Below are 12,232 nucleotides of genomic sequence, written 5' to 3'. Positions count from 1 at the left end.
TTCAAGTATTCATTAAGAACTATACTAACCTCAAGAATATAGTGAATAGGGCTGGACACAGTGGCTTACATCTGTAATTCCAGCACTTTGGAAGGCTGAGGCGGGTGAATCTTCTGAAGTTAGGAGTTCGAGACCAGCCTGGCCAACATGGTGAAACTTCGTCTCTACTAAAAATACAAAAAATAGCCAGGTAGGGTAGCGGGCACCTGAAATCCCAGCTACTTGGGGGGCTGAGGCAGGAGAATCGCTTGCACTCGACAGGTGGAGGGTGAGACAGGAGAATCGCTTGAACTCGGCAGGTGGAGATTGCAGTGAGCTGAGATCATGTTACTGCACTTCCGACTGGGTGACAGAGCAAATCTCTCAAAAAGAAAAAAGAAAAAAATATGAATACTGCATATTATCAGGATGAGATTTGGTTTTCAGTCATCAGTCCACTATTGTTCATGGTAGAGGCATCAGAACTCTATGAAAGAGTTCTGTAGTCCTTTTCACCCTTTCCATAGCTTCATGAGTAAGATATTTCATATGTATTGCTTTCAGAAATAGCATCTGGAGGATTTTTTCCAGTTAGCTGCTGGTTTAAGTAACAATGGCAAATGACAGTCAGACTCTGGAAAGCTCAGCAGTTTTACCAGTTTGGAAGTCTTTTGTTTTGAAATTGTAGATTTCTATGCCACAGTATATAACAGGAGCTAGGTTCACTGCCTGTAATCTCATGTTGTTTTTGTTATTCCTTCAAAAGAAAGCTATATTCATAGTTACTATATTTGTAAATAATGTAGATACTCTTTAAAAAGTTGGATACCTTGTATGCCTCAGTGTAACTGAATGACTTTATTTTTAGGTAAATACCATGATTTAGAATGCCAGCTGATTCAGGAGTTTACCAGTGCTCAAAGAAGAGGTGAAATCTCCAGAATGAGAGAAGTAGCAGCAGTTTTACTTCATTTTAAGGTAAATAGTAAGAATTACAAATGAAGACTAGTTTTCAAGGTTATGGAAATTTTACAAGTTCTATATATTATAGTCTCTGATTTCCCCCCATTCGTTATGTAACTATATCTCAGGATAATTTTTATTGTTTTTAATAATTTGTACATTTTACACTCTGTAAGTGGTATTAAATGTTAGTTAAGATTTTATATTAAATAATACTAATATTGAATTAAAATTGATTTATCAATTAAATATTTTTATAGTTTGATAAAGAAAATCATATTGTTTGCCTTTTTGCTTTTTGTTGGGTTTTTTTGTTTGTTTGTTTGCGACAGAGTCTCGCTCTATTTCCCAGGCTAGAATGCAGTGGCGCAATCTTGGCTCACTGTAACCTACACCTCCCGAGTTCAAGCAGTTTGCCTGCCTCAGCCTCCCTAGTAGCTGGGATTACAGGCATGTGCCACCATGCCCCGCTAATTTTTGTATTTTTATACAGGGTTTCACCATGTTGACCAAGCTGGTCTTGAACTCCTGACCTCATGATCCACCTGCCTCAGCCTCCCAAGGGCCTGGGATTACAGGCATGAGCCACCGTGCCCAGCTTGCCTTTTTACTTTTACATATTATGATATAGGTGAAAAGAAAGAAATCTTAACCATAAATATCTGGTAGAATATAGGAACCAGAGAGTAGATGGAATATGACTAGTAAAAGACTTAAATCCAGGGTACGTCAGGAAGTAATACAAAATAATGTTGTATTATGGAATTGTTTTTCTAGAATGTGAACTTGGGAGAGAATTCCTGTATAGGAATATATTTCTGCAAAAAGGTGCTTAAAGAAATGATTCTTCCTTCAATTTGTTTATTTGATTTGTATCAGATTGGGGAAAGGGAAGCTATTTTTGTTGGACTTTTCATTTTGGTACAATCTCAATGAGTATTGAGAATGGCTCTTGAGATAGTAGTGCACTTCTTATGTTGCTCATGTTGCACATGGAGGTGTGTGCCTATAGTCTCAGCTACTTGGGAGGCTGTGGCAGGAGGATCATTTGAGCCTGGGAGGCAGAAGTTGTAGTAAGCCAAGATCACACCATTGCATTCCAGCCTGGGTGATGGAGTGAATCCCCTGTATACATACTTTTTAATTTATATATATATACACACACACTTTTAAATACATAAATAAATATTTTTATATGAATATAAAATACATAATATATATGTAAAACCTTTTCCCACTCTGTGTGTGTGTGTTTGTGTGTATGCATGTGGGTAAGTGTGTGTGAGTGGGTATGTTTTGAAGTAGAAGGAGATGGCTACATGATTATAAGACAAAAATTACTCTAAAGAACCCAGTTATATACTTCAGCTTTCTTGTTTCAGTCTAAGGTTCAACAAGGATATGTACCAACTCATAAATTTCATCGTAGAAGTCACTAGGGAGAAGATGCCTTTGTTGTTATTGGTTTTCTACAGTTAATTTTATTTAAGTCCAATAGCTGTTGCTATTGGCCATTTACTAGTAAATAGACATAGCTTTATGACATGTAATGCTTTTATTGAAATAATAATTATTATAATTGAACCAGAATAATAACAATATGTTTCTTCCTTGTAGGGTTATTCCCATTGCGTTGATGTTTATATAAAGCAGTGCCAGGAGGTAACATAACAGTACATTTTATTGGATTTTATTTTATGCTAACTGGTCTTTTAAAATCATTTAGAAATTATGTATTCACTGTGTAAAATGCCTCTGCTGTTTAGGGTGCTTATTTAAGGAATGATATATTTGAAGATGCTGCAGTACTCTGTCAAAGAGTGAACAAACAAGTTGGAGATATCTTCAGTAATCCAGAAACAGTACTGGCCAAACTTATTCAGAATGTATTTGAAATCAAACTACAGGTAATTTTAAACAGTAACAAATAGTTCTTAAAGCAGTGTGTAATTTTTTTCCTATATTTTTAAAGTGTCTTTAAAATTTAGTTTACTTATATAGTGACCTTAGAAATAGTAATGTAGTTAAGGAGAAAGGAATCCTCCTGCTTTTAAAAAAATGTTTTGTTATTCACTAAGAGAAAAGTGCTAATCAATAAGTATCATCAGAGAACACACTTGAAATTTGTGTTTCATTGTAGTGGTAATATAACGTATTGTGGTAAGATAACCTTGGGGATTTTTTTTTTTTTGGTCCCTGCCTTCACCAATAGATGTCATTTGTAAAAACGAATAAGAATTACAAGAGCTGTCTGTAGAATTTTTAATAATATGGTACTAACATGAAAAGGGAAAACACAGAAATTTAATTTATATCCCATATCACTGTACTTTTAGACAACATTTCCTAAACTATGTTTACCACTGGATTAAACAACATTCAATAAATTTTTGCTTTTTTTTTTTTTTTTTTTTAAACACAATTCAGGACTTTTGATAGTGTTTTAATTTTCTAGAAGTGGGGTTGTAATATACAGCATTTCACACATTTCCTGTCCAAGAAAGCCTATTTTAGAGTCATGCCTGAAAGAACACTATTGTGCCTGGAGCTCAGTTTGGGAAATGCTGCTTTAAGGAATTCACTCTATTGTTCATATTCTCAGTTTTGTTTTTTGTTTTTGTTATTTGATGTACCTCATGGAGCAGAATAGGCCAGTTTAAGAGAAAAGATATTTCTGAATTCTTAATACTTATTCCTAAGACTGATATAGATCCTCTACAGGTAAATAAGAGAAGCGATACATTTTAAAAACCTGTTTGAAAATTTTTTCTGATGGGTCTGTTTTCTGTACATTGCCTTTTTGATTGGATTGTAAGTCAGAAAAGTTCTATACTATGGAGTGAATTTTAAAGAAAAATATCTTGAGGAGTTATAGAATTTAATATTTACCTAATTAACAGAGTGTTTACCTTTTTCTTTTAGAGTTTTGTGAAAGAACAGTTAGAAGAATGTAGGAAGTCTGATGCAGAGCAATATCTCAAAAATCTCTATGATCTGTATACAAGGTAAAATTTTTAATTACTAGAAAATAATAGATACCAGATTATATTTTTCGATAAAAATGAGGAAGAAGTATTCAGGTATTTTTGAGTAAGTTTGTCAGCAGTTTACCTTTTAGCATTAAATGCTTGGCTGTATAGACTAGTATTGTACAAGAATGTATTGTAGAACATTCTTAATACATTAACTTGAGGAGTTGGATATGCTTTATCTTGTCTCTAATTATTAATGTAATTAAATTTATCTGCAATCAAAACTTTAGAAACTGCAAAAGGAAGTGATGTAATCTTAACAAATGACAATTTCAGCTGTAGGAATTTGTCTTGTGCTTCTGTAAATGTCAGTGTTACTCTTAGAGGTTGTCTCAGAAGCTTCATATATAGTTTTGTTTGTTTTTTCTCCTTGACTTTTCCTAATCCAATTACTATTCTTCAGTGTCTTCATTTTGGGAGAAGGTTTTTCCAAATGAGGAAGTCCATCTCAACAGCAACACTGTTATGACCCTATTTTCAGCAATGAGAAATAGAAAATTAGAGGAAAGTCCGCAGGGACAAAGACAAAAGAGGGTGAACAGACAGTAGACCTCTTAGTACTGTTTTGGGTACCATGTGATAAATAATGGCATTAGACAGACTTGAGGCCAGTCTGCTACTATCACTATTTCTGGACTGGTACATTGCCTCACATTTTCTTTTCCTAGGAATTTATAACAGTTCTCAAAACCATAAAGTTGTTCATAATATTACACTCTATACGTAACCCTGTCGAGTTGATTTCTGCATGTTAAGTACTCTCCGATAGTTTAAGAAATGGTGGCTTAACACAAGTCGTTAAAGTCACATTGTAAAAATTTGTATTCCTTAGTATTGTTACTATACCTAAAGCATATGTTAATGTTTTTCTTCCTCTTTTCCATGAAAAGAACCAGCAGTCTTTCCAGCAAGTTGATGGAATTTAATTTAGGTACTGATAAACAGACTTTCTTGTCTAAGCTTATCAAATCCATTTTCATTTCGTATTTGGAGAACTATATTGAGGTGGAGACTGGATATTTGAAAAGTAGAAGTGCTATGATCCTACAGCGTTATTATGATTCGAAAAACCATCAAAAGAGATCCATTGGCACAGGAGGGTGAGTGTCTTTGTTAAATATTACTGTTAAAACTAAAGACATTAATAACTTTATTATATTTGGGCAAGTTTATCAAATGTTGACTATCATTAAAATTTTCTATGAAGAGTTCTTTTAATTCAGATTGTTATGTTGTTAATCAAATCTGCTCTTAAACCACATGTTGAAATGACCTAACATAACACGATTAAAATGTAGGCTGGGCAAGGTCGCTCACACCTGTAATCCCACCACTTTGGGAGGTTGAGATAGGCAGATCACCTGAGGTTTTGAGTTTGAGACTCGCCTGGCTAGCATGGTGAAACCCCATCTCTACTAAAAACAAAAATTAGCCGGGTGTGGTGGCAGGCACCTGTAATCCCAGCTACTTGGGAGGCTGAGGCAGGAGAATCACTTGAACTTGGGAGGTGGAGCTTGCAGTGAACTGAGATTGAGCCACTGCACTCCAGCCTGTCTCAAAAGTAAAGCAGAACACGATGATACAAAAGATTCCATAGTTTCTTTTATTTTTTTTTTCTAGATAGAATAAATTCCACGTTATTGACCAGGAAACAGTTTTTGGTTATTGTTGCACATATGAAAAAAATAGAAAATAGTTCGCAGTTTAAGTATCTTGAAATGATGAGTTTTATTCAGAGACTTTATCGTAAAAAACTATTAAATTAATACCTTAAAGCCTGCAATTGTTCACAGACTAGAAGAAAATAACTTGCTGTAAGAATAGTTGGCATCTCAGCTACCAGGCTTTAACTGCCTAGAACCCAGTTTATTCTAAAAGGAGACAGGAAGACAGTGGAGTCATGCAGAGTCCAGAATCCCCACACATATGTATCCAAACTAATTTCTTATTTCCCATTTTGTTGTATATTAAACAATGATTAGAGGGAGTTAAAATTAGTAGTAAGAGGTAATACCTGAAAGGTAATAGCAAGGAAGGGAAAAGAAAAACTAATGAGTAATCGGAATTTTTTTTTTTTTTTTTTTTTAGTAAGTTTACAGTAGTCTGGAATTAGACATCCTAGGAGCAAAAAAAGTCTAACCTTCCAGAGATACCCCATATAAGTGTTTCAGGTGATCCTCAGTAATTAAGAATAGCTAATAGCTAAATTATATTTAATACATCTTGCTTAATATCATGAATAAATGTGAAAAATCTTAAAATGACTATTAAAATTGTAAAGTTTTCTTTTTAAATGGAACTATTTAGTTATTTAGAATGGTAATTTATTTGGAATAGCTGACTTCCTAAAGAAACCCAAGTTTTGCCGTTGAGTCAGAATTGTAAGGCTGAATTGATAAGTGACTTCAGAATTAGAAGTCCAAATCTACTCATTTATCAGAAGAAAATTTTCTGTTTAGAGATCAAGGCTTGCTTTATTTCACAAAACTAGTTATTGGAATTAGAACTGAGGTCTCTTGGCCATTGGTCCATTTTTGTTGTTGTTGATGTATATTAAGTTTGGAAGTACTTGAAGTTGAAATCTAAGTAAAGTGTTTTCTTTTTTCATTTGTCTTTGTGATGTACTAGTATTCAAGATTTGAAGGAGAGAATTAGGCAACGTACCAACTTACCACTTGGGCCAAGTATCGATACTCATGGGGAAACTTTTCTTTCCCAAGAAGTGGTGGTTAATCTTCTACAAGAAACCAAACAAGCCTTTGAAAGATGTCATAGGGTAAGAGTGATTGTAACTTTATTGAATATTTTTGATCTGTGGCTGGTTGAAGCTGCTGTTGCAGAATCCACAGAGAAGGACCTTACAGATATGGAGAATTGACTGTATGTATGTGTGTATTTTAAGTCTTACCTTGTTTTACTAAGATACAAATTTACTCTCTGATTAGGAACAACTATTTTTTGTAAGAAAAGATAGGATTTTGTTTTGGAGAACAGAATAATTTTAATATTAGGAATAAATGTGATTATAACTTGAAAGTTGAGCAGATCAAATTTTTGTCCTATAAGATTAAACGAAGATGTGAAAGGGTCAGTTAGACTTTTCTCATGAAGAAATGGTACATCAGGGAAAGAATAGTGTTTTAAGGACATCGACATCAAAGAGAAAGAATGAACATATGGCTCCAGTAAAACTTAGAATTTCCTCTCTAATAAACACACTTTAAACAAAATAAACATGTTGGGTACCAGCCCCAACCAGGTATGTGGGTGAAGAGGGATTGAGAAAAGGAAATAAAGACAGAGACACAAGAGTAGAATTTATAGCATGGGTCCAGGGAACCAATGCAAGCCTGGGAACCCAAACACTTTTATTATGTGCATAATCTCATTGATCTTATGGGCACGGAAGTGGAGGGTGAAGGGTTAGGTAAGATGGGAAGGGGAGCACTTGAGATCCTTCTAAGACATGCTAAGCTGGTGTTCTGAGCATTTAACAGCACTTGAGACCTTCTAAGATGTGCTATACTAGTACTCTGAGTTTATCACCGAATGTTATCAGAGTGTGGCTACATCAGAAGCATAGCGGATGGCATCTGGTCTGACCTCACCCAGTGCATCAAGGGACTTTTGTCTTCAGAGCATTGAGGACACAGAGCAATTAAAATCACTCCATATTCCAAGAACCTAGGCTGAGCCCCAGGCGTTCTGTGATCTCTGCCCTGCAAGGCTTTTCTCCTCCTTACCAGCTCCCATCTGCAAAGACCCTCCCAGATCTTGTGAGCAGAGGTCGCCTCCCTTCTCAGAGATCTTTGCATAAGCCCACTTTATGAGACCCTCATGCAGTCTCCATGTTGGAAAGGTATTCATGGGACCAGAACAGTATTTCCTGCTGCAACCACCACCACCACCCACCCCCGTGTTCCCCGGTGTCACTGAACTCTCAGATGATGTTTACCTTAGGCCTTCTGTTGCTGCTTGATTTCTTTCTTTTTTTTTTTTGGGGGGGGGGAGGAAGGCAGGAAGGGAGGGAAGAAGGACGGTAGGGAGGAAGGAAGGGAGGGACGGAGGGAGGGAGGGAAGGGAAGGAAGGAAATCAAGCAATGAGAGAGACATTGCCAACCTGGATCTAGAGGTTTACAAGTTGATTTTTTTTTTTTGAGAGAAGGAAAGAAAAGAAAAATAAGTAAAGGAGAGGAAGAAAGAGGAAGAGAAAGAGGGAGAGTAAATGGAAATATTGCTTTATTTTGAAAAAAATTGGGTATTAATAATGGCCAATCAATGTTTCATTTAAACCTATGAGTAGGTGTGATGTGGTATTGACAAGAATGTATATTTTGTGTATTTGAAGTGGAGAGCTCTATAAATATTTATTAAGTTTACTTGTTCCGGATCTGAGTTCAAGTCCTTGATATCCTTATTAATTTTCTGTCTCATTGAATCTAAGTCTCGTATCTGGGTGTTAGGATCGTTAGCTCTTGTTGTTGCATTGATCCTTTTACCACTATATCTTTGTTGCTTTAAAATCTATTTTATCCGCTACGAGAATTGCAACTTCTGCTTTTTATTTATTTATGATTTATTTTTGCTCTCCATTTGGTTGGTAAATCTTTCTCCATCCCTTTGTTTTGAGTCTTTGTGTATCCTTGCATGTGAAACAGGTCTGGATGTAACATGCCATTGGGTTTTGGCTGTGTCTTTTGATTGGGGGATTTAGTCAATTTATATTTAGGGTTACTGCCATTTGATGTTGACCAGCTGTTTTATCCATTCATTGGTGTAAATTCTTCTTTATGTTGGTGCTCTTTACTTTTTGGTGTATTTTTAGAAAGGCTAATACTGGTTGTTGCTTTCTGTGTGTAATGCTTCTTTCAGAAGCTCTTGTAAAGCAGGCCTGGTGGTAATAAAATCTCTGAGTTCTTGCTTGTTCATAAAAGATTTTATTTTTCCTTCAGTTGTGAAGCTTAGTTTGGCTGGATATGAAATTCTGGGCTGAAGGTTCTGTTCTTTGAGGATGTTGAATATTGGCCCCCACTCTCTTCTGGCTTGTAGAGTTTCTGCCGAGAGATCTGCTGTAAGTCTGATAGGCTTGCCTTTGTGGGTAACCTGACCTTTCTCTCTGGCTGCCCTTAGTATTTTGTCCTTCGTTTCAACCCTGGTGAATCTAACGATTATGTGCCTTGGGGTTGCTCTTCTTGAGGAATATCTTTGTGGTGTTCTCTGGATTACCTGGGGTTGAATGTTGACGTGCTTTGCTAGTTTAGGAAAATTTTCCTGAATAATATCCTGAAGGGCATTTTCCAGCTTGGATTCATTCTCTCCGTCGCATTCAGGTATACCTATCAAACGTAAATTTGGTCTTTTCACAAAGTCCCACATTTCTTGGAGACTTTGCTCATTCCTTTTTATCCTTTTTTCTCTAATCTTTTCTTCACATTTTATTTCATTAAGTTGGACTTTGACCTCTGATATCCCTTCTTCTGCTTGAACAATTCGAGTGTTTAAACCTGTGCATACTTCTCGGAGTTCCTGTATTGTATTCTTCAGTTCCATTATTTCACTCATACTCCTCTCTAAGTTGTCTAATTCTCAATAGGATTTCATCAAACTTTTTTTCAAAGTTCCTAGTTTCTTTACGTTGGGCTACAACATGTTCTTTTAACTCACCGAAGTTTGTTATTATCCATTCCTTGAAGAGTGAGTGATTCTGTCATCAGGATGCGCTTGTTCTCCATCAAGCCTTTTTCCATTGTTGATGTGGAACTGTGATCATCTTTAGAGGGAGAGGCGTTCTAACTTTGAGTATTCTCAGCTTTTTTACGCTGGTTTCTTCCCGTCATTGTAAATTTATCCTCCTGTCGTCTTTGAAATTACCAACTTTCAGATTAGGTCTCTTGAGGGGACGTCCAGGTTGTTAGTTCCCAGGGCCAGAGCAGCGGCGTTAAAACTGATGGTGCTTTTCTGCCCAGGATTCTCCTGTGGGGCTTCCTTCTTGTGTCCGTAGTAGGCGACTCTGCCTTCCCGGGGCTCCAAACCTCGGTCAGAAGGGGAACCGGTCCCGTTTACTCTGCGCCGAGCGCTGCCGCGCCGAGGTGCCGTCACAGCCGCTGCGCCAGGCTCTGGTGTCCTGCTGGGGACCCATGCGGGTCCTCCAAACCTGTTTACTCTGCTCCGAGAGCTGCCGCGCCGAGGTGCCAGAGGAACCGCTGCACCGGCCACGAGAGTCGCGCTGGCCACCCGTGTGTTTCCTCCACTGGGGGATCTTCTGCTCCGTTAGCGACCAGAATTTGTCTGAAAGTGTGGCGTCCTCTAGTTCTCCGCGCTTTCCCTGAGACCTGCAATCCCGGGATGTTAGCGATCGGCCATCTTGGATTGTTCTCTGCTTTATTTCTAATTAACTGTATCAATAATATAGTTTGGTGTATAAACTTCAGTATACTCTGAGCCAAGCAAGCTTATAATTATTTAGCTAGAATTAACATAGGTCTCTGTAAGGGTTATTGCAGAGTTTAAAATGAGGAAACTGAGGCCAGTATAAGAAAATTAAATGCCAATTTATTCAGCTCCCAGGTGAGGTTCTATGGTCTGGGGAAAGAGGGCCAGAGAAGTCGCGCTGACTTCCTGGGGTGTGGGGTTTTTATGGCTATGAGGAACGAGCAACAGGTGGGTGCTCTGATTGGCTCCAGGGGAGCGGGATTGGGATGGAGCGGGATTGGGACAGGGTGGGCCGCTATTGGTTGGCGGGTTGTTGGACGGGTTTTCCGGTGCAAGAGCCGGCCAGGGTTGCATCAGCCGGAGCCTTCCAGGGGAGCCATGAGGCAGAGCTAGGTGCTGAGTGCAGAGCCTGGTGCCAGGTGCAGAGTCAGGTGCTGAGTGCAGAGGTGGGTGTGTCCGGCCTCCCAGCCAGGCACCCAGCCTTACATTTTGACCCTTTTGATGATATAGGATGCTGCTTCTTTCTGGCTACTTCCTGCTGAATAGGGGCAGAGTGAGAGAGTAGGGTCAGTTGGCTGGTGCCTCGGTTGGGAGTCGGACATAGGGGTGAAGTAGCATCTGGTTTATGGCGATCCTGGAAATTTCTCTCATGTGGGCCTGTAAAAACTTGAGGAAAAAAGGGGCTAGCATTAACAGAAGACGAACTACAATGATGGGAGTGATAATAGGGGTTAGCCAGGTTAGCATGGGGGATTGCCACCAGTTAAGAGGCGAGACTGATGCATTCTGCTTCTTGTGGAGGTCCTCTTGGAGGCGATAGAGAGTGTTGACATTTTCTTCTACAAGGCCTGTTTCATTGATGTAATAGCAGCACTGCTCCTGAAGAAACAGACAGGTACCTCCCTTTTCTGCTGTCAGCAGGTCAAGGGCCTGTCGGTTCTGGAGAGTTACCTCGGCCAGTGATGTGATTTGTCGCTGGAGGGAGGCCAGGGAGGTGGCCGACGCTTCGATAGCCACGCGAAGCTTGTCCTTTAGTTGAGTGGCTGAGGTGACACTGTAGCCTAGGGCGCTGCTACCCAGCCGAAGGCACCGGAGGTCTATCGGTTGTTCTACAGGTCCTGAATTATGAGTTGAAGGGTTCCGTTGGGCCAGAGGGTCAGAAGACTGTCTGGAGAGGGCGAGGGCCGTGGCCTGTGGATTTTGTATTGGTAAGAGGGACATCCTCCATAGTGACAGTAGTCATGGAGCTGGTCATAGAGGAAGCACAGACCCAGTTGATAATGTGGAGCTTCTTTAAGAATACCACTTTTAAAGGTTGGGATGGTGATGGTTATGGGTGCCTGACAGCCTGTTGTTGGGCAATCACCCGATGCTAGATATTTAGTGTGGGTGGAAGTACCATCTACCCATGACTCTTTGAACATAAAAGTGCCACGCATACGAGCTGGCTTCAAGAGGGGATATCAGAAGGACTGTCAGGAGGAGGCTCTGAAGGGTTAGGGGGTGACGGGTCAGGGCAACGGGTGAGGCAGAGGCGAGTGGGGCCCAGGGGTTCAGATTTCCACTGATCATTTTGGGGGGCCAGCTTGAGGCGGGACACATGGTACCATGGAGTGTGTCCCAGGAGTTTGGCTGCTGTTGGGGTGGTTAGGATAACAATGTGAGGTCCCAGCCACCAGGGCTGCAAAGATCCTAGTTTGAGCTCCCAGAGAACACTGTCACCTGGTTGGAGAGGTGTTGCTGGGTAGGGGTCCTCCAGTCCTGGAACAACAGGGAGGGTGCGGTCCGTGTGCTCCCTAAGCAGGTGGCAGAGAAGGGAGAGGAAG

General features: G+C 39.4%; 1 protein-coding gene across 2 annotated transcripts in view; it reads left to right on the top strand.

Annotated features, from left to right (window-relative positions):
- Nucleotides 1–12,232, top strand: part of EXOC5 (exocyst complex component 5) — a 66,759-nt gene that overhangs the window by 30,949 nt on the left and 23,578 nt on the right. For both annotated transcript variants that reach the window (XM_002753942.7, XM_009006081.5), the window contains exons 7-12: nucleotides 848–957; nucleotides 2,560–2,604; nucleotides 2,709–2,849; nucleotides 3,865–3,947; nucleotides 4,865–5,074; nucleotides 6,603–6,750. In XM_002753942.7, coding sequence (XP_002753988.1) covers nucleotides 848–957; nucleotides 2,560–2,604; nucleotides 2,709–2,849; nucleotides 3,865–3,947; nucleotides 4,865–5,074; nucleotides 6,603–6,750 — 737 coding nt within the window. The remainder of the gene's footprint in view (nucleotides 1–847; nucleotides 958–2,559; nucleotides 2,605–2,708; nucleotides 2,850–3,864; nucleotides 3,948–4,864; nucleotides 5,075–6,602; nucleotides 6,751–12,232) is intronic.

The sequence above is a fragment of the Callithrix jacchus genome, chromosome 8 (assembly GCF_049354715.1).
Source record: "Callithrix jacchus isolate 240 chromosome 8, calJac240_pri, whole genome shotgun sequence".
In the NCBI taxonomy this organism is placed as follows: domain Eukaryota; kingdom Metazoa; phylum Chordata; class Mammalia; order Primates; family Cebidae; genus Callithrix; species Callithrix jacchus.
The sequence above is the reverse complement of the archived record's forward strand: the minus strand, read 5'-3'. Positions and strand labels throughout refer to the sequence as shown.